We start from the raw sequence: 26,962 nt of genomic DNA, 5'->3' as shown, positions 1-26,962 counted from the left end.
AGAATGTATTCAGGATCTATTAAAAGAGCAACCATCAATTCTATGGGAAGTCAAACATATGATACAGGAAGAAATTAAATCTTCATTCGCATCACTTTCGGTCCCCAGTTCCTCTCCAGCACCTAGTAAACACAGATTTTCTGTTCCGTCTTCTGATCTTGAAGAATTAGACGACTATGCCGACTCCTCCCAAATATTTTGGAGAAGACCATCTATCTGAGGGGGAATTAATTGAGGAAGAGAGAAAATATTATTTTTCTATGGAGGAGATGGACTACTTTTTTTTTAAGGGCGGTCAGATCAACAATGGGCATTGAAGATTTACAAAAGCCTAGAAGTGTTCAAGATGAAAGGTTTGGCGGTTTGAGAATTAAAAAGCCAGAGTATTCCCTATACACAAACATTTAAAGATATGATATTAGATGAATGGCTGGATCCTGAGAAAAGGCTAGGAGTCTCCAGGGAATTCAGAAATCGCTTATTTAATGCTTCAGACTCTAAAATATTTGACAAAACTCTGAAAATAGATATCCAAGTGGCAAAAGTAGTTAAAAAAGCTTCATTGCCATTTGAGGACTCCTCACAATTACGGGATCTTGCTTGAAAAGGCTTGGGAAGCTTCAGTGCTTGTTAAAACCAACATTGCAGCTACATCAGTCACAAGATCCATGTATTTATGGCTAAATGATCTTGAGGAACATTCAAAATATAAAACACCAAGGGAAGAATTAATAAACTTCATTCCCCTCCTAAGATTCGCTGCAAGAGACAGAGCCTTATATAATTCTGCCAGACGCACCCTGTGGATGAGGTCCTAGTCAGGTGATAAAACATCAAAATCCAAATTATGTTCCATAGCCTTTTCGGGCGAGTATGTATTCGGGGGGGATTCCTCCTTATCCATCAAAGCAGACCACAGGACAAAAATGATGCCAGAGTGTGGGGGGGGGGGGGGGTGTTGAAGTTCTTTCTATCCCGGTGGGAGAAGATAAGGACTAACCCCTGGGCCTTACAGATTCTAAGAGAAGGTTACAAAATAGAATTCTCCAACTCCCCCACACAGGACTCGGATCACCACACACTCTGCAATGGTTCTGACAAAAATCTGTCTGGGTATCCAAAATCTTCTAGAGGCAGATGTCATCATGCCAGTTCATCAAAGAAAATTGAAAATTTTTATTCAAGGCTTTTTCTGGTAAAAAAAAAAACCTGAGTTCTCCCAAAAGTCTCTAAAAACTCTCCCTATGATCTTCCTACATTGTCCTTGCACTCTCCCTATCCAATAGTCCTTAGTAATAGATTTCTGCAACGCTGTCCCTAGTGCATAAGCGCTTGTTACGTCTCTCCCTAAGCTCAGATCACAGTGAAATGGTGGAGATCGCGCGGGATGAGGATTTTATAGGGTTATGACATGACAGGGGATGGCTACCTGCAGATTGGCTGGCTGCACAGAATTATAGGTCATATCACGTTCCCGGGCTTCTTACTTTCACTTTGTAACACGTGTAGCCGTCATTTTAGAAAAGAAAACTATTTCGTTATCACGAACTTCAAAGAAATTCTTATTTGTGGTGAATAAAATTGTTCCAAAACTTCCACTTTGGATGCTTCGTTTTGCTTAACACTTGTGGCTATAATTCATCCCCTGCGTCATCGGTGCCTCACACCTATAGTTCCTTGTGATTCGGTGATAGAGGAAGGGCTGCCTACAACTTCAGTTTCTCTCTCTCCTGATCTACAAAATCACAGCCACCATTTTGAGCTGTCCATGCAGGATAAAAACCAAGGGTTTCAATTTCTCTGAAATCCAATGCTTTCGGAATTTTTTTTGTAACAAATTTAAATTCTTGCTGAATTGATCTTCTCTACTCTGAACCAGAACCTACTCCAAGCATGTGTTCAAATCAAGTGATAATGCATGCACAGTATGTAGAATCCAATCAAAGCAACCATATTCATATCCCCTTGTGATTGTGAGCCTCTAGCTATTGAGTCAGAACAGTGAAAAGATGGTTGGAAAAGGCAGCCAGATCCATCTGTAAAGCCAGAATACAGCTTTAGCAGATATACAACCATAGACGACAGCAAAGAGTGTAAATGGTGTCAAAAGGAATCATCAGACTGCAGCTCAGTCACAGCACTGATCCTTCACGTAAATTCTAAGGGTCCTTTTACATGGGCCGATTATCTGTCAGATTATCGAGAGAGCTTTTTTTATAATCACCTGTTCCAATAACCTGGCAGTGAAAATGGTGTCAGCAATCGCCCAATGAACAAGCAAATGCTCATTCATCAGGTAAACATGTTCTTGCGTAGATCATGGTGTGTATCTACGCAAGAACATGCGTTTGAACAATGGGTTTTTATGAGGACAAGCAATTACTGAATCGTTCGATTATCTAACAGTGATGAGGAATGTCTGCTTCGTTCCCAATCTGTCCATTTAAAAGGACCCTGATTCTCTATTCAGCATTCTGATCCATCCTGTCTGTGTGGCAACATAGCTGGAGTATACACTGCACAGGGTATACAGTTAGAGCAAGGCAACAATATGGCTCTTTACCTACAGTCTAGTGAGAAAGCTAACCCTTTGATAATTCTACTAAATTCTGAGATCCGGGAATAAATAGGTTTAACATGGCTTAGGTGCATACAAGTTTACTAAACTATGATGAAAAAATAAAATAAAAATAAAAATTATATATAATATGTGAGACGCACACAAACAGTAAAGTAAGTAACAGTTACCAAGGCTGTGGACAAATGAGCAAACTCACCTTCGACTAGTTCCCAACATATCATCGGGCTAGCGGCCATATGATACAAAGAGGGGTGGCAGTAGCAAGGCATACAGTTGCAAGAAAAAGTATGTGAACCCTTTGAATGATATGGATTTCTGCACAAATTGGTCATAAAATGTGATCTGATCTTCATCTAAGTCACAACAATAGACAATCACCGTCTGCTTAAACTAATAACACACAAAGAATTAAGTGTTACCATGTTTTTATTGAACACACCATGTAAACATTCACAGTGCAGGTGGAAAAAGTATGTGAACCCTTGGATTTAATAACTGGTTGAACCTCCTTTGGCAGCAATAACTTCAACCAAATGTTTCCTGTAGTTGCAGATCAGACGTGCACAACGGTCAGGAGTAATTCTTGACCATTCGTCTTTACAGTACTGTTTCCATTCAGCAATATTCTTGGGATGTCTGGTGTGAATCGCTTTCTTGAGGTCCTGCCACAGCATCTCAATCGGGTTGAGGTCAGGACTCTGACTGGGCCACTCCAGAAGGCGGATTTTCTTCTGTTTAAGCCATTCTGTTGTTGATTTACTTCTATGCTTTGGGTCGTTGTCCTGTTGCAACACCCATCTTCTGTTGAGCTTTAGCTGGTGGACAGATGGCCTTAAGTTCTCCTGCAAAATGTCTTGATAAACTTGGGAATTCATTTTTCCTTCGATAGCAATCCGTCCAGGCCCTGACACAGCAAAGCAGCCCCAAACAATAATGCCCCCACCCCCATACTTCACAGTTGGGATGAGGTTTTGATGTTGGTGTGCTGTGCCTCTTTTTCTCCACACATAGAGCTGTGTGCTTCTTCCAAACAACTCCACTTTGGTTTCATCTGTCCACAGAATATTTTGCCAGTACTGCTGTGGAACATCCAGGTGCTCTTGTGCAAACTGTAAACGTGCAGCAATGTATTTTTTGGACAGCAGTGGCTTCCTCTGTGGTATCCTCCCATGAAATCCATTCTTGTTTAGTGTTTTACGTATAGTAGATTCGCTAACAGGGATGTTAGCATATGCCAGAGGCTTTTGTAAGTCTTTAGCTGACACTCTAGGATTCTTCTTCACCTCATTGAGCAGTCTGCGCTGTGCTCTTGCAGTCATCTTTACAGGACGGCCGCTCCTAGGGAGAGTAGCAGCAGTGCTGAACTTTCTCCATTTATAGACAATTGGTCTTACCGAGGACTGATGAACAGCAAGGCTTTTGGAGATACTTTTATAACCCTTTCCAGCTTTATGCAAGTCAACCATTCTTAATCGTAGGTCTTCTGAGAGCTCTTTTGTGCGAGGCATCATTCACATCAGGCAATGCTTCTTGTGAAAAGCAAACCCAGAACTGGTGTGTGCTTTGTATAGGGCAGGGCAGCTGTAACCAACACCTCCAATCTCATCTCATTGATTGGACTCCAGTTGGCTGACACCTCACTCCAATTAGCTCTTGGAGATGTCATTAGTCCATGAGTTCACATACTTTTTCCACCTGCACTGTAAATGTTTACATGGTGTGTTCAATAAAAAAGATGGTAACATTTAATTCTTTGTGTTTTATTAGGTTAAGCAGACTGTGATTGTCTATTGTGACTTAGATGAAGATCAGATCACATTGTATAACCAATTTGTGCAGAAATCCATATCATTCCAAAGGGTTCACATACTTTTTATTGTAAATGTATCTTACACTGATAAGGTCTTAAATAGAGCTAACCTCCTTGTTACATAGCTAGATGTCTTTTAGTTTCCTAGCCCTTCCTAAAGGTCTTCAATGTGCAGTACGTTTGTACAAATACTTCAGCCATCAGGAACTTGGCCAAGTATCTAGTATCACTAACCAACTACATTGCAAGGAATTATAGGAAAAGAACCCCTAAGTATCTTACTGCACATCTACTTGGACGGTTAGAGAAAATTTCAAAAGTAAAAATACTTGCAGAAAATCCTGAGTCATATTTCAGGCTGGAGCTGGATCCATAGTCACTTTTCTTTCTTATATCCACCTTCAAATCTGCTCCAGCTCTCTCTTACTGTATATCATCTGTTTACTTAACCCTTTCCAAATGTACCAGGGGTGGGGGATATTCTCTAATATCCAGGGGTAATACACCAGAAGTGCACTATCTGTGCTTTTTCGTTTTTTTCTGCACACTACATAAGACACACATCTTGTTGGGAATCTTTCCTCTGCCCGGTTCGTTCACACACTCCTGTCATCTGTTCTTGTATGATATGCAAAAGAAACTAATAGTTACTCAATGACTAGAGGTCCAATCTTGACATTTTCTCTCTCCATCTTCAGGGAAACCCTTCAACCCAAAAATGTTCCTGGCCTGTACTGTGGGAAATATCATCAGTTCGGTGCTATTTGGGGACCACTTTGATTTCCAGGATGAGAAGCTGCAGGACCTTCTTGCCTATACATCCAGATTTGTAACAGCGATCAGTTCTCCACTAAGCACGGTTATCTATCATTATATTATTGAATATGTCTTGTCCTTTCCTCCAGACTGTCAGTATACTTCATAGTGAAAGCATAGCTATAGCTTTACATGTTTTATTATGAACATGTATTGTGTGCAGTGCCCATCATGTGTCCATTAGAACTGAAATCAAATGACTATATATCAATAGTTTGGTTGGGGGGTACAAGCCACCAGTCCTATAAACCAGTATCGGAAAACTGATGGACGTCGGCACTCTAACGTAACATAAAGCGTCTCTTTATTTACCCTCCACTGAATAAAAAGGTCCCAGTTCAAGCTGGAAGAATGCAACAACCTTTGTTACTATACGAGGGGATGCTCAGAAGTTCCTGGTTTTGCCCCCTTCCAGTTGGAATTGAAAAATGAATTTGGCACCATATGAAAGCTTGATATCTCGTTATGTAACTGTGCAAATATCAGAGGCTTGCGATTGTTACAACTATTTTTAATTTCAGGTAGAACCGGAGACGGCAGAGGCACAAGGAAGTTTTAGGTCTGTGGAGTTACGGGCCGTCATGAAGTTTTTGTTTCTCCAGGGAAAGGACATTCCTGTCCTTTGTAGACTTTCCCTGGAGAAACAAAGACTTCATGACGGCCCGTAACTCCACAGACCTAAAACTTCCTTGTGCCTCTGCCGTCTCCGGTTCTGCCTGAAATTAAAAATAGTTGTAACATTCTGTGGACAAAACGGGATATCAAGCTTTCATATGGTACCAAATTCATTTTTCAATTCCAACTGAAAGGGGGCAAAGCCAGGAACTTCTAAGCAACCCCTCGTATATAATAGGTCTAGCCTATAGAGGAGGGTCCTAAATGGTGAAAATTAAAGGTATGGTCTAACCTTACATACATGGCTGTGGGACATTAGTGCGGTCACTATGGGTAGCATATGACTGTAGCATTCATTGGACTGCACTACCATACCAGGCACAGCTGGATGTACGGCATGAGCCGCCCTGAGCCGGGGGTGTAGCATTAGATGTCACTAATGTCCGATAAACAGTGGTCTATCTAAAGTGCTCCTCAGAGATTACTCAATTTAAGTGGAAGCAGCACCAAATAAGTGTCTTTCAAGCTAAGAGTGGCTTCTAAGGGCAGCCACATGGTAGATGTTTGAATATTATTGTCCAGCCATAAAGCCTCTGGAAAGCACGAAGCAGAGCTAACATAGGGGATGGCATGCGCGTTATGTTCCAGTGTTTGTTATGAGATGTCTCCAGTACCATGACCTGATAGCTTGCATGCAAAAAGGATTGTTTAAGCCAGTTGTTCTGTATGACCCTGCAGTTAGAGCAGAGATCTATCTCCTCCCTGCACTCATTTCTATGATCAGTGTGCAGAGGACAGCAAGCTGAATGGTCGGTGTTCAGCCTCCTTTTACACTATGGAAATCACTGGTGACAGAGCGGTGAGTAACTACTGGACACCAGGTAGAGAGGATTAACCCCTACACTGCCATAGACCACTCGGGATACTGACATGAAACCCTTCTTCTCTGTATCAGGATTCCAGACAGAGATAGTGTAATTAACTTATTCACTGTCTTAGATCACCAGGATCTCAAACACGAACCCCTTAGATAGCATACTACGTTTGGGATACAGATATTTGCATCTTCATTGCCCAAACCACCAACCATGGTGACATTATCCATTTCTCTGTCATGTACCACCAGGAAAGTTAACATTTATTCTCTGTCCTGAACACCTAAAGATCCGAGATCGTCCCCTTCTCTGCTCTAGACCAGGCATGCTCAACTTGTGGCCCTCCAGCTGTTGTAAAACTACAACTCCCACAATGCCCTGCTGTAGGCTGATAGCTGTAGGCTGTTTGGGCATGCTGGGAGTTGTAGTTTTGCATGCCTGCTCTAGACCAACGAAGATACAATCTGTAACCCCTTCACTGCCCTAGTTCAGTAGGGTCACAGAAATAACTACAACTAACTATCCAAGCTAATTTTGGCTACCTGTTTAGTGCTATACAGAAATACTTATTGGCTGTTGTTCTGGGTTGCCCACTTTGGAAGGAATTGTGTCCATTGTACTTACTGGTCCGTTCACTATCTACAAAGACTTAACGGGGACATTGCATGTACGGTACATTATGCAATACATTTGTCTTCTTGCTTTCTTGGACAGCTCATTCTTATATGTAATCCTCATGTTCATCTTTTCTTCATGTCCTCTCTCTGCAGCTCTGCAATACTGTCCCAGCTCTTCTGAAGGTCCCCGTCATCAGACATCAAGTCCTTAAAAGAACTAAATTTCTTGCAGCATTTGTGACAAACTATATAAAGGGTCACAAAGAGACTTTGAATCCGGAGTCACAGCGGGATTACATGGACCATTACCTGATGAAGATGAAGGAGGTAAGGGAATTTTTGAGGATGACCTGAGAAGATGTAGTCTACATGACTAGTGTTGAGTAAAGCAAAGTTGACGAAGTAGAATTCTATTGGAATTTCAGGAAAAATTTGATACGTCCAAAAGTCGAATTTCCTCGTGTTTCATGGTAACAAATCAGATTTTTTTCTAAAATGGCTGCTGTACATGTTTGAAAGAGGAAGTATTAAGCCCGGGAACGAGGGTTCAGCCATAATGTCCATGCAGCCAACCAATCAGCAGTTAGCCAGCCCCTGTGATGTCACAGCCCTATAAAAAGTCTCCTCGTGCCCGGTCTCCGCCATTTTCCAATGAACTTGGTGCAGGTAGAGACATTACAGGTGCTATTTATTAAGACCGGTATTTTAGATGCTGCTATTAATATAGCCCCATCGCTGGTGGTGCATCGCTGAAGTTATGAAGAGGTGCAGGCCTCTTTATAACTTCGGCGCATCCAGAGCTGCTTCTAAATGTAAGGCTGAAACAGGTGTACAACATGGTAAATGAGATAGGCCTGCCGGCCCCTTCCCTGCCCACGCCACGACCATTTTTTTTAGACCTGCCGTAAGCGGGCAGAAGTCGCAGATTGCGGCACAAGTAGCCACTGCACTGCAATCTGCGCCTGAAATAAGCCTAATTTAGGCATATTTCAGCTTGATAAATGATCCCCTTTATTTACAAAATATTACTATTAGGCAGTTTAGGGACAGTTTAGAGATTGGGATATAATAGGGAGACTTTATCCACACCATGGGGAGAGAGAAGGGGTCAATTGAACAGGGTAAAGCCTGGCTGATAGAAAGCTTTTCTATTACACCTTGCTGCACTAATTGGGGTGTAAAAGGTATTCTAATACTAGTGATTTTAGGTTGTTTGCATTCTTTTATACATAAGTAAAAACATGAATCCTTAATTATGTAATTAGGATGAAATTGCGGCCTGATACTACAGATTTTATGGTGTTGATGTTCTTTTATACATGAGTACATCCTTGATTCTGGGGTGAAATTGCGGCCTAATACTACAAGTTAATTCTGTGGGTGACCTATAGCCATTTTTTGGGGTGCAATATACCTCCTTTGCATCCGTGCCACGGAAATACAATTGTTAACCTGTCTGTTAATTCTGTGTATGACACAAAACAATTTTTTGGGCTAGATACACTTCCTTTGCACCCGTGACACAAAAATACAATCGTTCTGTCAATTTTGTGGGTGACCTCAACGAATGAGGTAAGCCAGTGGCATACTAAGTGAGGGGCACTCCGCCCCGGGTGCCGGCTCTCAGGGGGGTGCCAGAAGCAATGAGCGCTTCCATCAATACAGATAGAAGCGCTTATTGCTGGAGCGCAGGGAGCTGGGTCCTGTCCCTCTCCGCTTAGCTCCCCGTGCTCCTCCCCCATCTTCACATCGGCGGCACACAGAATGGTGAAGCAGGAAGACTTCTCCTTGCTCCACCATTCAGCCTGCAGGCACAGATCGCGCTGCCGGCCTGTGTGGGTGGAGCCGGCAGATTGGAAATCTGCATAAGCTCCGCCCACACTGTGCTGCAGCACGATCTGTGCCTGCAGGGAAGAAAGGTATGTAAGCTTCAGGAATTGGACAAGGTGAGTAGTTACTGTGTTTGTTTGTTTTTTATTTACTACAGAGGGGGCCCAGAGGGGTTTATTAGTATGGAGGGGGGCACAGAGGGCATTACTTATGTGAAGGGCATTTCTACTATGAAGGGGCACAGAGCTAGAGGGCATTATTACTGTGAAGGGGGCACAATGGCGATTTTTAATATGGAGAGGGCATTACTAGAGCAGTGGGCATTACTACTTTTAAGGGGGCACAATGGGCATTATTACTATGGAGGGGGCACAATGTATATTATTACTGTGAAGGGGGCACATAGGGCATTAGAACTGTGAAAGGGGCACAATGTGGCCATAACTACTGTGAGGGGGCAAACATCTATACAAAACTACTGTGAAGGTTGTACAATGAGGGCAATACTACTGTGAGGGGGTACAATATTATTTTTTTAAGTATTGGAGGGGCGGTGCCAAAGAAAGGACCCGCCACTGAGGTAAACGTCAAATAAGGGACGTGGCCGTGGTGCTGCTGGTGTTTGTGGTGGTAAAGCAGGGAGAGGACGTAGATCTGTGCCAACTACATGCCCAAATGAAACGCCTTCCTCAGGTGCACGCAGGCGACAGAAGGTTCTGCGTCATTTTGTTGGACTGACTACCGCTGTACGAATGGTGAGACCACAACAAGTAGAGGTGGAAGTAGATTGGATGGCTGACTGTGCCTCCAATTCCTTCACATTGTCTACCACTCGGTCCCCCTGCTGAAAGTGCAGAGTTGGCATCGGAGGTCCACGGGCATCTGTCTTCCACTTCTACCCCTTGCAAATCAGGCAGGCAGTCTGAGCCGCAAGTCATGCAGCAGTCTCTTATGCTTTTTGATGACTCTGCTGGCAGGGTTTCCGTGGGCAATCCACCTAGCCCTGCACCAGAAGTGGAAGAGATTGAGTGCACTGATGCCCAACCACTTATGTTTGAGGATGAGGACATGGGAGGACCATCGCAGCACGTCTTTGACTAAACACAGGTGTCAACTGCTGCTGCTTTTTGCAGTCTGCAGACCGACAAGGAGGGCAGGGGTGAAGAGTGGGTGGAAGATGATGTGGAGGATGATAAGATACTAGACCTCACATGGAATCAAGGTCATCCGAATGAGGTGTGTGCTTTGGAGGAAGAGGTGGGGATCATGCGGCGCCCGCTGCACAGCAAAAGAGCAGGGTGTAAAACTACAGCGGCTGGACCCTAGGCAGTACGCCTGATACTGCCCAACGCGCCAAAAGACATAGCACACCAAAACCAGCTCCAAGGAGTTCCTGGCATGACAATTCTTCATACAATGTGCTGACGACAAGACACGAGTGGTTTGCACGCTGTGCAACCAGAGCCTGAAGCAAAGCATTAACGTTCTCAACCTGAGCACAACCTGCATGACCAGTGCAAAGCACGAGCTGTGATGGAGTAGACACCTCAAAAACTCTCGGCCTCTTCCTCCCCCTCTGTAGCAACAGGGCCATGTGGCTCCCTGCAAAGAGAGGATGTGACTGCAACACCACCACCAGCAGCAGTGTCACCGAGCATCTTCACACTGTCCTATGGAAGCATTCAGCTGTCCATCTCCCAAACACTGGAGAGAAAGAGGAAGTACAGCTCCTCCAGGGGTGGTTAGCATAATTTTTTTGGGCTACTGTATGCTTTTTTTGTTTAACAGAAGGAATTAGCTCGGAATCTTGATGGCCTGTACGACTATGGGCACTTCCATATGTGACCTGCCTGTCATTTTGACGCACAGTAACGGTTTCACTAATAGAAAGGTCTAGCTATGTATGTTGGTGCAATGCACACTGATGTACACCAAGATAATTTTAACTGTAGGCTGGGATAGACCTAATTTAACGTGTTTTGTGACAAATTAATTTGTAACAAACCGAATATCTTGGAAAAATTTGGCGGTGTTTCCGAATCAAATTTTTAAATACTTTGCTCATCTCAAATTATAACCTACAAGCCCTCTGTCTACCTCTCCTTCTACTGGACAAGCCTAGAGCATGTTTACTCATATCACTATGGATTCTCTTCGCCCAATGGACGCTGGTCTCTGGCTAGTTTTGCCTGGAGCTGACACTGGTTCTGAAGACGAGCACACCATTACTTATAGCATAATAAAGACACATCCAGTATAATCATCACATACCTGACTGAATGTTTTTTTGCTTTCTCAGGTGGAACATGAGATGGATCCAGATTTCTGTGAAACCAGTCTCCTTGCGATAGTTTCAGGACTTTTAGCGGCGGGAACTTATACGATGACTTCCACTCTAAAATTCAGTCTGGTGGTAATGGCCCATTATCCAGAGATACAAGGTATGAACTTCACTGACCCTGTAGTTAGAACTTTGTGTGAACTGAAGAAGAAATGCAGGATAACAGTTGGAGGAGTGAGAAATAAGGCATTTTCACAATTTTGCTAATTAACATTACAGAATAAAGTTTCTGATGAAACTGGATCTTTATGATACTGGTTATATCTAGAGCTACAAACCAATAACAAAACCAGCATCCATGCTCTAATGCTAGAGGGCTAACAATTCAAAATATAACCTGATATTTAGACAATTTAGAAATAATTTCCCAAGGTGCAGAAACGTGGATTTTTACACACCGTAAACCCAAGGGGGTTACATTATGGTATCATCATCACACATATAAAATGATGGTGTCCTGCTTTTGGTGGTGATTTTAGAAGATTCCAGTAATTTATGAAGCAGGGAATGTATGAAAACAAAATAAATTATCCTGTAGTGCTCAATGTTCATAGGACTAGATTGGCCATGGTCTGACCATTGGCAACACCGCCGATCAGCTGTTTGAAGAGGTTACGGCGCTCAAGCAAGAACTGCCCCCTTTTCGTTGTTTACCTGTCTCCCTTGTAGCGGTGGTGCAGTGGAACTACAGTGGACATCCCAATTATGTATGAGGAAGCTGTAAATACACTGCACCGCTACTGCAAGGAAGCCCCTTCAAACATCTGATATTGAGGTCATATCTGTAGCCTGGACAACCTATTAGTGGAGCCCCACATATGTACATTTACTTAGGATAATGAATCAGAGCTGCTTGTGATCTTTAACAAGATTGTGACCAGATTGGGTCACATTTACTAAGGTTGTTGCACGCATTTTCCAAAATATATGTGCCAAAATTCAGGTATAAAGGTTTTTAGACAAACTAATAAATGCTATGCTTCAAAAAGATTGTGTGCACCGTGCTTGATCACTGTGAAAACAAAGCCCCAAAAACAATGACCGAATTACATTTTTGTTTTCACCCTAAATTTTATTTTTTTCAACTCATGATACGGTAAATTAAATGTTTTTGAAATTCAAAAAATACAACTTGTCTTGCAAAAGATTGTGGGGGTGTATATTAGGTGTATTTCTGGAGCAGATTGCGGCACAAAGGTTATTTGCGCTGCAATCTGCAACTTTTCCCTGCTCACGCCAGGTCTAAAAGAGGGTGTGTGGTGTGGGCGGGGAAGGGCCTGTGTTAGGTCTAGAAAATGGTCTGCCTGAAAATTTCTGCCTGAAATTAGATTGCCAGCCTGTGTACAACTTTCAACTGCTGAGCATCTGTTCAAGAACTGTAACTATTGAGTCTGTGACTGTTGATTGTCTATCTGTTTTTGCTGCATGTGTGTTCCTCTGTCTTCTGCATCTTCATCACAGCTTTGGTAAACATATAACATCATATTTGTCTCCCAACTCCCTAGCCAATGAGATCCATCCATTAGAACCATCCGAAACCTCTACAGTACCACAAACCAATACAGACCCCAAACCTCCAAAACATTTACAGTCCACACACCCCTTCAACACAGACTCCTAATCAAATGTCAGTCCAGACTCCCCTAAAACATAGTCCCCAAAACAGATCCCAAACAAACCTCCTAAATGTAGTCCAAGACCAAGACCCCCGGATTACAGGCCCCTTAACACTGTCCTACACCATGCCATACATTTACAGCATAGCGATGGCACCTCCTCAGGAACTGCGTCATAGCCATCAGTAAAGATGAGCGAATCGAAGTTGACGAAGTGGAATTTGATTCAAAATTCAGGAAAAATTTTATTTGCATCGAATCAGAATTTTCTCATGCTTCGTGGTAATGAATTGCAGTTTTTTCCTAAAATGGCTGCTGCACGTGTGAGGACATGGAGCAAGGAACTCTGGGAAGGAGGGATCACCCACAATGCCATGCATGCAGCCAATCAGCAGCCAGCCAACCATGTGATGTCACAGCCCTATAAATAGCCTCACCACAAAATTCATACAGTCGTGGGCATGAGCCTAAAAACAAAGTATCAGTGTAAGGTGATGCATGTTTAATTTTCCCATGTATGAATAAAGTTAAAAAATTCTAATAAAAAAAATAACTTTCAAATATAAAAAAAAACTTCCCCTTATCAGTCATTTATAATTCGTAAGAGAAAAAAACTAACAAAACTACACATAATTGATATTGCTACATCCACAACAGCCAGATATATAAAAGGATCACATTATGTATACTGCAAAAAAGAAATACGGAATTGCTGTTTTTAGTCATCTCACCTCCAAAAAAATATAAAAAATCAATCAAAAAGTCGTATTGTATGTACACCAACCTGGTACCAAGAAAACTAAAAACTGCTCATCCAACAAACGACAAGCCATCGTACAACTGCTTCGATATAAAAAGGAGTATAAAAGGTATTTATGGTGCAGAAGTAGTAAAACATGAAAAACGACATACATTTGGTATTGCCATAATCATACCAACCCACAGAATAAAGTTAATGTATCATTTATATTGCATGATTAAGTCCTAACAAAATAAAAATAAAAACACTGACAGAATTGCAGTTTCTGCCCACCTCGCCTCCCAGAAAATTAGAGATCAGAAAGTAATATGTACCCCAAAATGGTACCTTTTTAAAAGCTACAGCCAATCCCTCAAAAAACAAGCCTTCACATAGCTCCCTGGACAGAAAAATATAAAGGATATGAGTCTTCGATATGGCAACGAAGAACAACAAAAAAAATACAATATGCAAAAGTAGTAAAACGTGAATAAACTCTATACATTTGGTATCTCCATATATGTATTGCCCCACAAAATAAAGTTCATAGAAAAAATGTACTGCATGGTGAACCCAATAAACATTTAAAAAAAACACTGACAAAATTGCAATTTTTGCTTTTCTCACCTCTCAAAAAATGAAATGTCACACAGCCCCCTCAACAAAAAAATAAAAAGGTATGGCTCTTAAAAAAAAAAGTCAATAAATTCATATAGTGCTCCTTCAGGAGAAATTATGTAAAACTGTATATGGTGGTTTACAGGGAGACGGGGCAGCGAGGATGAAGACAGAGGATCACATGACCCAGGAAGGGCCCCTGACTGGGAACTTGCCCACAATGCAGGTTTTTGGCTGGTTAATTAGGTTATGTGCTGAGCTCAGCCAGTGACGTGAGAGGACATGTGTGCCATGTATCAGGAAGACTCCTAAACAGACTCGAGACAGCTATATTAGGAGTTACATGGATAGTGCAGTGAGTAAGAAGAACATATAATAGATTGAATTAATAGGTAGAACATTCAAGGTTTATCAGTAGGAGGGATAGCATAGCGGTATTGTACTGTGTTTTACAGTCATAAGTAGAAAGCTGTTCATATAATGCAATCACAGAAATCCTGCAGTGTCTGCACAAAGATCTTTTTTCTGTACATAAACAGACAGCCTTTTTTTCAAAAACCTCACATTTCTACAGTTTGTGTTTTGTAGGCATATTCCCAGCACCTCCAGCAGCATATATCTCTCTGGTTACACTGTGCAATAGCCCCTTTTTCTTTCTAAACACCAGTTGCAATTTTGCTACCATTTAAAATGGCACATTTCAGTGCATCCATACCAATGTGTTCAGAGAAGGTTATGTTTAAATTGTGCCTCTCTCTGCTAATTACCAAAAAAACATTTAATTATTTTTGTTACCATTTAAAATTGCACAGTTCATCACATTTTAGTATGGTAATATACTATTGTAAATTGTCAGTACTAGTGTGCAGTGTGTTGGTAGAAGGGAGTGCTTAATTGCCGCTCTTTCTGTTAATTGCCAAATAATTTTGTATTGTTTAAATAGACCACATAATAAAATGTCTCAGAAATGACAGAGTAGAAAACAAAAGACCTGTGCCTCGTCATCCATAAGTGAGAATGTGAGTAGCAACAACAGGAGTTCAGAAGAGAAGAAAGTGGAGGCAGGGTATCAGCATAGCTGTGTTGGTAGTAGTAGTGGCACTTGTAGCCGTTGTGATGGGGGTAGTGACAGTGGTAGCCATGAAACTTGGGGCAAATACAGAGGAGGAAGAACTGAGGGGGACCAAGGGGCCCTCTTTGACATATCAGTCTGATAAAAATGGTGACGAGGGTGAGGACTTTGATTTTGTGTTGAACAGGAACTCTGTGCCGGATTGGGGTGCTGAGGAGGAAATGACATCAGAGGAGGAGGAGACAACATACAGCCAAAAACTGAAAAAAAAACAGCCAGGGCCAGTGTAACGGTCACGTCCACACACACACACACACAGGGGGAAGGATAGTGACCACTGCCCTCCACGCTCACCCCTGGCCCTCCCTACTTGCCTCACGAGTCCTGATGACAGGGGACAACTGGACGACAGTCCCTTACTTAGGATATGTGCAGGGAAGACAGACAAGATAAAATACGGAACGTGAACGGATCAGAACCAGGAGAGCTATGCAGTACAGAGGGTTAAGCAAAGAATGGTCAGGAGAAGCCTGAGTCAAATACCAGGAGAGTAGAGAAGTACCAGAGGAGTCCGCAAAGAGTAGTCAGGTGGGAGCTGAGGTCACAATACCAGGACGGATGCGCAGTACAGGAGGAGCAGGCAAAGGATTGTCAGGGAACAGGATCAGGTGAGTATTCAATAGTCCAACAAATAGCCAGGAACCTAGAATTAACAGGCAACCTGTGGCCAGCAGGCTGCCTGTATTTATAGTGGGGTCTGAGGGTCATGTGACGTGGCCAGCGTCACATGACCGACAGACAGACAGACAAGTCGAGCACCGAGTGATCAGCTCGGCGCTCAAGGCAGACCTAGAAGCAGGGAGCCTCCCAGCTAGCCAAAGCCGCCCTGGGAGCGAGGCCAAACACAGATCCTCGCTCCTGAAGCTAAGCAGCAGGTCTGCGGCTGATGGGAGACAGAGTGCGCCTTTGGCACCCTGTGACAGCCAGATCTGCTTCTGTTGTGGTCACTTCAAGAACTGGTGATGTTGCGGACACCATTGTTGTAGGTTCAAAACTTGCGAGATCTATGCCAAGCTCAGCTGCTAGCTTTGTTTGGGCAGCTCCCATAAGGCAGTTTTTCTCCACGGTTCCAGAAGACAAAAGCATTGCAGTGTGCAAGATCTGCAGGATTTAAATAAGCCATGGGCATTCAAGATCAAACATAGGTACCAAAGATCAGTTGCAGCAAATGAGGCGGCATAACTCGATCCTATGGGAAAATAGAACTGGCCAGCATTCAAAAGAAGTCTGTCCTTCTCGGGGTCGTCTTTGTGGCAGCCAGGATGCATCCCCAAGCAGTACAGTGTCCTTGTTATCCTCATCAGCTATTTCTTCTCTTGTTCAGACTCCTCCTCCTTTTACTAGTGTCCTCCACTCCATTGTGAGACATCCAAAGCAGAATGTGTGGCCCTGAGAAAACTATTAACGTCCAGCAATTAGCTTGTGTGCAAATTTAACTACCACCTAACCAAGTTGCTGGCAGAGCAGTTTATACCGTAGCTTTTAGCTGTGGTAATTGTATTGCATTAGTACTTCTGGCAAGCTATCCGTTATAGCTTATTTTCTAAAGTCGTGCAGTTCCCCTTCTTCACCTAAATATAATTGTGCTATATGATATTCGTACCTCTGGCCAGCTGGCTTTTTTTAAATAATTGTTTAAATTCTCCAGGCAGGCGACATTGTCCTGCGCAAGTCTCCAACTCATTATCTTTGTCAAATTAATCGGTCACATGGATCATTTTGGATAAATGCCCCCAAAAAGGGACCTTTATAAAAGAAAAAAATATATAAAAAATAATAATACAATGTCTCAGTGTATTTTTAAACAGGCTGTATTTTTATAGCTATGCCTTTTCACATAGCTATATATGTCAGTCCTAGGAGAACTCAGATACCAATTTTCAGGCCAACTGGAGCACTTTTGATTCATGTAGATTTGATTTGGCCATGAATAATTTTTTTTATTTTTTTTTTGACTGATTCATCAGAATTGGACCTGAAACAGATTTCAAGAAATTTGCTAATCTCTACTGTGGGGTCAGAACCCTGACTACACCCTAGCTGAATTCCTTGGTGGTCTAGTTATAGGGGTTATTTCTTGGGGTTTCCACTGTACTGGTACCTCAGGGGTGATGAAAGTTTGACGTGCTGCCCAAACCCATTCCAGTAAAATCTTACTGGTGCTGCTACCCTTCTGAGCTCTGCCCTTTGCCTAAACAGCAGGTTATAACCAGATATGGGGTATTCACCTTCTCAGGAGAAATTGCATAACCATTTTGGGGTGCTTTTTCTCCTCTTAACCCTTGTAAAAATAAAATTGAGCAAAAACTACATATTATTGTTAATTTTATTTGAAATGCCGTAATTCTCAAATTCTATGAAACACCTATGGGGTGAAAATGCTCACTCCACGCCAATTAATTGCTTGAAAGGTATGGTTTCCAAACTGGAGCCTTTTGGGAGTGTTTCGTACGTTTTAGAATCTCAAGGCTGCTGCCAAACGTAACATGTGCCAAAAAAAACCTCAAAGCAACTTCAGAACCGAATTGGTCCTTCAGAAAATAGGATTTGAAAAGTTGTCAAATTGCTGCTGTACTTATAAGGCTAGTTTCACACAGTCATATTTCACAAAACAGTTGTTAATTAATATTTACCTCATGTCCACTTTATGTTGGCGTCTTTGTTCAATCTCGCCTTTATTTTTTGGGAGAGGTTAAAAGGCTTAGGGTACTTTCACACTAGTGGCAGGGGACTCCAGCAGGCTGTTGCGGCGGGTGAACAACCTGTCGGATCCATCCTGCCGCTAGTTCACATGTGCCCCCGGACTACCGCTCCCTCCCCATCGACTATAATGGGGGTGGAGTGGAGTTCCGGCGGCAGCGCACGCCGAGAAGCAGCCGGACTAAAAAGTACTGCATGCAGTACTTTTAGTCCGGCTGCCTCTTGACGTGCGCTGCCGCCGGAACTCCGCCCCCATTATAGTCAGTGGGGACGGAGCGGCAGTCCGGGGGCACATGTGAACTAGCGGCAGGATGGATCCGACAGGTTGTTCACCCGCCGGAACAGCCTGCTGGAGTCCCCTGTCGCTAGTGTGAAAGTACCCTAAGCCTTTTAACCTCTCCCAAAAAATAAAGGCGAAATTTAACAATGACGCCAACATAAAGTGGACATGAGGTAAATATAAATTATCAACTGTTTTTTGAAATATGACTGTCTTAAAATTAGAGAAATGCAAATTTGCAAAAATTGCTAATTTTGTAAATTTTTTCCTTACATTTTTTATTTTTTTTTATAAATAAAAACAGTATATATTGATCAAAGTTTGCCACTAACATAAAGTACAATGTGCCATGAAAAAAGTCTAAGGCCTCTTTCACACGGGCGTTGCGGGTAAAGGTGCGGGTGCGTTGCGGGAACATGCACGATTGTAATGCGTTTTGCACGCGCGTGAGAAAATTCGGCATGTTTGGGACCCAAACCTGAACTACTTCACAGAAGTTCGGGCTTGGGATCGGTGTTCTGTAGATTGTTATTTTCCCTTATAACATGGTTATAAGGGAAAATAATAGCATTCTGAATACAGAATGCATAGTACAATAGCGCTGGAGGGGTTAATAATATATTTTTTTTACTCACCTTAATCCACTTGATCGCGCAGCCGGCATCTCTTCTGTCTTCTTCTTTGCTGTGTGCAGGAAAAGGACCTGTGGTGACGTCACTCCGGTCATCACATGGTCCGTCACATGATCTTTTACCATGGTGATGGATCATGTGATGACCAGAGTGATGTCACCACAGGTCCTTTTCCTGCACACAGCACAGAAGAGAAGCCGGGCTGCGCGATCAAGTGGATTAAGGTGAGTTAAAAATGTATATCTTTTTTTAACCCCTCCAGCGCTATTGTACTATGAATTCTGTATTCGGAATGCTATTATTTTCCCTTTTTATAACCATGTTATAAGGGAAAATAATAATGATCGGGTCTCCATCCCGATCGTCTCCTAGCAACCGTGCGTGAAAATCGCACCGCATCCGCACTTGCTTGCGATTTTCACGCAACCCCATTCATTTCTATGGGGCCTGCGTTACGTGAATAACACACAAAGAGGAGCATGCTTCAATTTTCACGCAACGCACAATTGATGCGTGAAAATCACAGCTTGTGTGCACAGCCCCATAGAAATGAATGGGTCCAGATTCAGTGCGGGCGCAATGGGTTCAACTCATGCATCGCATCCGTGCGGAATACTCGCCCGTGTGAAAGGGGCCTAAGAATCATTCGGATAAGTAAAAGCATCCAAAACTTATTACCATATAAAGTGACATGTGCGAGACTTGGAAAAATGAAGCTGCATCCTGAAGGACAAAATGTTTTTTTCCCAGATAGGGTTAAACTATTTCACGCTCAACACTTGGCTATCACACTCTAACTCAGTAAAACAAATCCACATGGAACAAATATTTGGACACTTTAGGTGGCCATCCCTGTGTGGCCATTCAAGCCACCATTGGCTCCGAATACCCACAGATGATCTGATCTTTGTCTTGCAGCTAAAGTTCAGCAGGAGATAGATGAATTAACCAAGTCGTTGCGTCTCCCTGAGATCATGGACAAGCCCCAGCTGCCGTATACAAACGCTGTCATCCATGAAGTGCAGAGAATTCTTGACCTGTCCCCAGTTGCGCTTTTTCATGCCACCACTGAAGAAGTCAAGTTTAGAAGTTACACCATCCCAAAGGTACAGAGTATTCCAAGCATTTGACCACATTTTTCTCTTTCTACATCCAGAGGCTGAAAACATGTTCTTACCCATGTCTTTGAAGGTTCTCATTTATCAAGGTCATGGTATATCTGTAAAGATATACTGTTCTTACCTAGTTCTGCTTGCACAGCTGATGAGCTTGTTACAGTGTGTCAGTGTAGATGATCCTCTGTGAACTAAACACAACAGCAGCACAAATGCATCTCTTCGCCTGGACTCCAGGCAATGCAGTAGCAGTTACCCTCACTGACACATTGTACCAAACTCTAATCTGTAGAAGTATGATATATAGTAGAAAAGGTTTTCAAAGCTTCAAATTGTCTAAAATTTTTAATCAACCAATTATGGTATGTGACTTTCATTTTTTTGACCGGTGGTGGTGCCTCACACCTTATCATGGAATGTGAGTGGGTCAAGGTATTTTGCTAGAGGCCGAGTGTCCAACTGTAGAGTTAGGCAAGTCACACCTTAGCAAGAAACTCTTGAAGTGTGGAAGTGAGTTCCTGTTCTGAGCTCTGCTCCTCTGACAGAATCTCATAGCGTTATAATGATATGAGGCTGTGTCCCTGTGAGACCTGTAATCTCCTGAATTACCCTAAGGGCTCATGGATACAATCAGTTTTTGTTTGTTTTTCCACATGTGGTCTATTTTTTGCAGGTAAGATGCAGACCCATGTCCATTCTGCAGCCCTGGAAAAAAATAAATAAATAGAACATGTCCTATTCTTGCACGTTTTGCGGAAGTACTGTTGCGCAACATAAGAAAAACATATCCGGCCATCTGCATGAGCCATAACATAAAGTGTCTGCCCTTAGGGTACGGCCACACGTTAAGATCCCTTTATGCAGTTTTGGAAGCCAAAAACGGGAGTAAATTAAACAAGTAGGAGGTTGTATCTGTTCTTAAAGGGGTTTTCCAGGTTCAGAACTGAACCTGGACAACCCTCCATTTTCACCCCGGCAGCCCCCCTCACATGAGCATCGGAGCAGTTCATGCTCCGATGCTCTCCTTTGCCCTGCGCTAAATTGCACAGGGCAAAGGCATTTTTCTGAGTTCCGATGACGTACCGGGCTCTCCATGGGGCTGACAGGAACCCCGGTGACGTCACCGGCACTGATAGGCGGGATTTGGCTCTGCCCTAGCCAGTAAAACGGCTAGGACAGAGCTAAAGCCCGCCCCTCAGAGCCGGTGACGTCACCGAACACACTGCTGGGCGGAAGTTACCGCCCGGCAGTGTGTTATTGAAAACACAAGAGCCCGTGATCAGGAACGACAGTTCAGAGAAATGCTCGCCCCTATAATTGAGCAGCTGATGACCAAACGATTGTCAGCTGATGGGCACGTTTCATGAGGATAAAAGATGCCTAATTATTGGCAGGACATATCTCTGTGTAATGAGGGATGTGCTGCTGATAATTAACAGAACTGATTGAGGGAGGAAGGACCGTGGTAGCAATCGTTCCTCCCCCATTCAGTTTGCATCGCCCTGTGTATTAAGACCAGTGAAAACGAGCGCCGATGGATATGTTATTACTAGGGATAAGACAATCAACTTCGGATGCTTCATCCGAAGTCAATTCGCATAAAACTTAATTGTTATACTGTACAGAGCGGGAGCTCCGTACGGTATTAGAATGTATTTGCTCTGATGAGCCGAAGTTATTACTTTGCGAAGTCTCGTGTAATAACTTTGTGAATTATTACTGTAAAAAACCTTGGTACCGAACTCTGGTTCGGTGTGGTACCTTGGAACCCAAACCTGGAGTTTGGAATTAAGTTTTTTTTACATTAATAATTAAGTTATGACTTTGTCACGGATGATGTTGCAGATAGCTGGAAGTTATGAATAAACGTCCGACTGGCTTGATCCCAAACTAAAGAGCATATAGGTGACCCCTATGGAACCCTAAGAGCTCACCCTGACTGCTAAGCACATACAAGGGTCTCAGAGGTAGACGATTGCATGCCCACGTACCTAGACTGTGTGACACCTGAAAACCCTATAATAGTGAGGGGACACGACCACTGGATCCCTGTCCGTCATACAGAGGGAGTCAGGGTCACCTAGAATGAAGCCAGCAAGGAAACACAATACATGTAATAAACCCTGGTTTGCGGGCCGCAGGTTGTGAACCCCTGGTCTAGACTGTAATTACACTGCCCAGTGTCTACCTTCAGTACTAGTACTATATAACCTATGGATGTCAAGATTGTTGCATCATTTCATTTTGTTAAGGATTATTACTTACCCAGCGTCTGTTTTCTGGTTGAATAGATAAACTCGACTCAACATGTAGCAAATTTGTTGACAGACTCCGTCCACTTCCACTGTCCTGTCTGGTCCTCAGTTAAGGCCATTTTGCTCAGGCTTGCTGTCCTATAACTGGCTACTAGGAGACTTTATACTGCTACAAGTTGTAGCCCCCACCATACAGTATAATGTCTCCTAGATGCCCTCACAGTATGTCTCCTTGTGGCCCCTTACAGTATATAGTAATATCACCTTGTTGCCCCCATAGTATGTATAGGGTCAAGGAGACATTATACTGCATGGGGCCACAAGGAGACTATACTGTAAAGGGCAAAGGAGACATTATAGTGCATGGGCCGGGCCACAAAAAGATTTTTAACTGTATAGAGGCAGCAATTTTAACCCCACCAGATGAGCTCCCTGAGAGACTGGTTTGCTGTTTTCGCCTCTCTCATTGGCTTCTGAAATCGGTCGTCTGGCGCAGCCGTTTCCTGATTTCCAATGTCAGACATTGCTGGGTGGAGTCATGAAGAAACAAGAGCAAGGAGGGGGCAGCCGCTGTGGGAACTAACATGTATTGTGTGCAGGCAGCCAGACTTGGATGTTTTAGAGGCAACCGCTCCTATGACTTCACAAAATACTGCGGTTATTAGGAAACGGTGATATCGCCATATCGACTTTTCTTTATACTGCGGTATGCTGTGAACACTGGTAATTGGCTCAAGACTATCTGTACTTCATATTTCCCATAGACCTTCAGCGAATGTCTGGAGGTGGCATTATTGCAACAAAAGACTAAAAAATGCAGGTGCAAGAAATTTTGATCAAAATTTCACTAAAATGACATGGCTGCTGTGGTAATCCTGATCACTTGCAGTGAGAAACCTTTGAATGTGCTGCAGTTCTAAACCTTTAATGCACCCACTTAATTTGTAGAATGGGTGGTGGTCTGACTAGTCTGCCATATGTCAGTAACTTTGTGATGGGAGTAACCCTTTTATCACTGGGAGCAGAGGAACTGCATTCTAGCTGCATACAGATTTATGGTTATTTTAATGTGAATTCAAAGATTCGAGAGTAGAACAAGCTTACACAGGCTAAGTAAATAAATATATATTTAATGTGATAAAAAAATATAAAACTGACGAATAGGAATGCCAATTATTTCTTGAAAAATACCCCTTACAGCACAATGGTTCATGTACAATAATGGTAAAAAGCAATATATAGGGAATTCATCAATAAACTACCATCCTCATAACTGCGAGATATTTATAGAACATGTGTCCTTTCCTATAATTAGGGAGCAATCGTGATCCCCTTCCTCACATCCGTCCTGACAGACCCATCTCAATGGGAGACTCCAGAAGAGTTCAACCCCGGGCATTTCTTGGATGAGGATGGACAGTTCCGCACCAGGTTGGCGTTCATGCCTTTCTCAACAGGTAAGAACTGGAGACACTAAGATGTAACTGGACATAAATGAAGCGGATTAATTCAGTGCAGCAGAGTTTGAATTTGTTGATCTTGCATCCTATTCAGGACAGAACCTCTATCCTTTTTTCAGATATTTTTTGACTTTCAAATTAATTCTGAATTTTTCCCAAAATCCAAAGAATTTTGGGAATCTTCCAGCACAAATTAATCCACCTGGAAAATAAGATGGTATATTAACCACCTCAGCTCCCCTAGCTTAAACCCCCTTAATGACCAGACCACTTTTTACACTTCTGCACTACACCACTTTCACCGTTTATTGCTCGGTCATACAACTTACCACCCAAATTAATTTTACCTCCTTTTCTTCTCACTAATAGTTTCATTTGGTGGCATTTCATTGCTGCTGACATTATAACTTTTTTTGTTATTAATCGAAATTTACCGATTTTATTTATCTACATTTATTGTTCTACATGTCTTTGATTAAAAAAAAGCAATAATTGTATATTTATTGGTTTGTGCAAAAGTTATAGCGTTTACAAACTATGGTACAAAAATGTGAATTTCCGTATTTTGAAGCAGCTCTGACTTTCTAAGCACCTGTCATGTTTCCTGAGGTTCTACCATGCCCAGACAGTAGAAACCACCCCACAAATGACCCCATTTCGGAAAGTAGACACCCTAAGGTATTCATTTATGGGCATAGTGAGTTCATAGAACTTTTTATTTTTTGTCACAAGTTAGCGGAAAATGACACAATACATGTAATAAACCCTGGTTTGCGGGCCGCAGGTTGTGAACCCCTGGTCTAGACTGTCATTACACTGCCCAGTGTCTACTTTCAGTACTAGTACTATATAACCTATGGATGTCAAGATTGTTGCATCATTTCATTTTGTTAAGGATTATTACTTACCCAGCGTCTCTGTTTTCTGGTTGAATAGATAAACTCGACTCAACATGTAGCAAATTTGTTGACAGACTCCATCCACTTCCACAGTCCTGTCTGGTCCTCATGTGAAAGTTAGTGGAATATGAGACTTTTTAAGAAAAAAAAAATCATCCTTTTCCGCTAACTTTTGACAAAAAAAAAAAAGCTTCTATGAACTCACTATGCCCATCACGAAATACCTTGGGGTGTCTTCTTTCTAAAATGGGGTCACATGTGGGTTATTTATACTGCCTTGGCATTTTAGAAGCCCTAATGTGTAAGAAGTAGTTTTAAATCAAAATGTGTAAAAAATACCCTGTGAAATCCTAAAGGTGCTCTTTGGAATGTGTGCCCCTTTGCCCACCTAGGCTGCAAAAAAGTGTCACACGTGTGGTATCGCCGTACTCAGAAGAAGTAGGGCAACGTGTTTTGGGGTGTATTTTTACATATACCCATGCTGGGTGAGAGAAATATCTCTCTAAACGTCAACTTTTCACAATCTTTTGAATACAAAGTTGTCATTTTAGAGATATTTCTCTCACCCAGCATGGGTATATGTAAAAAGACACCCCAAAACACATTGCCCAACTTCTCCTGAGTACGGCGATACCACATGTGTGATTTTTTGCAGCCTAGGTGCGCAAAGGGGCACAAATTCCTTTTAGGAGGGCATTTTTAAACATTTGGATTCCAGACTTCTTCTCATGCTTTAGGGCCCCTAAAATGCCAGGGCAGTATAAATACCCCACATGTGGCCCCATTTTGGAAAGAAGACACCCCAAGGTATTTCGTGATGGGCATAGTGAGTTCATGGAAGTTTTTATTTTTTGTCACAAGTTAGTGGAATATGAGAAAAAACAAAACAAAAAAACCCCACCATTTTCCGCTAACTTGTGACAAAAAATAAAAACTTCTATGAACTCACTATGCCCATCAGCGAAGACCTTAGGGTGTCTTCTTTCCAAAATGGGGTCATTTGTGGAGTGTTTGTACTGCCCTGGCATTTGAGGGTCTCCGCAATCATTACATGTATGGCCAGCATTAGGAGTTTCTGCTATTCTCCTTATATTGAGCATACGGGTAATGAGATTTTATTTTATTTTTTCGTTCAGCCTCTGGGCTGAAAGAAAAACTGAACGGCACAGATTTCTTCATTCGCATCAATCAATGTGGATGAAAAAATCTCTGCCAAAAAAAAAAAAGGAGGGGAAAGGCGTCTGCCAGGACATAGGAGCTCCGCCCAACATCCCTACCCACTTAGCTCGTATGCCCTGGCAAACCTGATTTTACCATTCACATCAATCGATGTGGATGAATAAATCATTGCCATTTTTTTGTTTGTTTTTTATATATACAAAGCTCATAAGCCTCGGCAAACATATCTTTTTTACTGCAGAGGAGAAATCTCGTCTTGCAGCGCCGCATACACAGACTTTTGTGTAATCTGACAGCAGCGCAATGCTTCTGTCAGAATGCACATCAGTGCTGCAGCTGGTCGATTGGTTGGTCCACCTAGAAGGTAAAAAAAAACAAAGCAAAAGAAAAAACCAGGCCGCAACGCAATAAATTTATTAACATGAACTTTATAATAACATTTGAACGGAACATTAACTTTTATGAACCTTGGAAACAGAAAATTAACTTTTTTGCTTACTAGTGATTATTTCTTTTTGTTTTGCTCTTTTTACCATTTATAGGACAAACCTCTCCTTCCCCATGGGACAATGTGCAAAGCGCAAATCGCCCAGATATGTGGAAAAGTACATTATGCACTTTGTCCCAGGTGAAAGGAGAGGTTTGCAGCAGCTCTGGTGAATGGGCCCTAATAGCCCTGTGTGCCTGTCCTGTGAGATGCAATCCCTGTGCTAAGTGTACCTGTGTGTGGTACTTCCGGAAACACTCCCCTAAGCATAGGGCAGGGTGGTCAGGGCAGTCAGGACAGAAGTAGCGGGTGTCATGCCTTATTCCACTCCTGCTACAGACACAACATTTTTTTCGGGGGGGCGG

General features: G+C 42.5%; 1 protein-coding gene across 1 annotated transcript in view; it reads left to right on the top strand.

Annotated features, from left to right (window-relative positions):
- Nucleotides 1-26,962, top strand: part of LOC122939281 (cytochrome P450 2C39-like) — a 120,528-nt gene that overhangs the window by 80,474 nt on the left and 13,092 nt on the right. Inside the window, exons 8-12 of the mRNA XM_044295354.1 lie at nucleotides 5,090-5,250; nucleotides 7,468-7,641; nucleotides 11,444-11,585; nucleotides 20,121-20,308; nucleotides 23,888-24,029. Coding sequence (XP_044151289.1) covers nucleotides 5,090-5,250; nucleotides 7,468-7,641; nucleotides 11,444-11,585; nucleotides 20,121-20,308; nucleotides 23,888-24,029 — 807 coding nt within the window. The remainder of the gene's footprint in view (nucleotides 1-5,089; nucleotides 5,251-7,467; nucleotides 7,642-11,443; nucleotides 11,586-20,120; nucleotides 20,309-23,887; nucleotides 24,030-26,962) is intronic.

The sequence above is a fragment of the Bufo gargarizans genome, chromosome 5 (assembly GCF_014858855.1).
Source record: "Bufo gargarizans isolate SCDJY-AF-19 chromosome 5, ASM1485885v1, whole genome shotgun sequence".
NCBI lineage: Eukaryota > Metazoa > Chordata > Amphibia > Anura > Bufonidae > Bufo > Bufo gargarizans.
The sequence above is the reverse complement of the archived record's forward strand: the minus strand, read 5'-3'. Positions and strand labels throughout refer to the sequence as shown.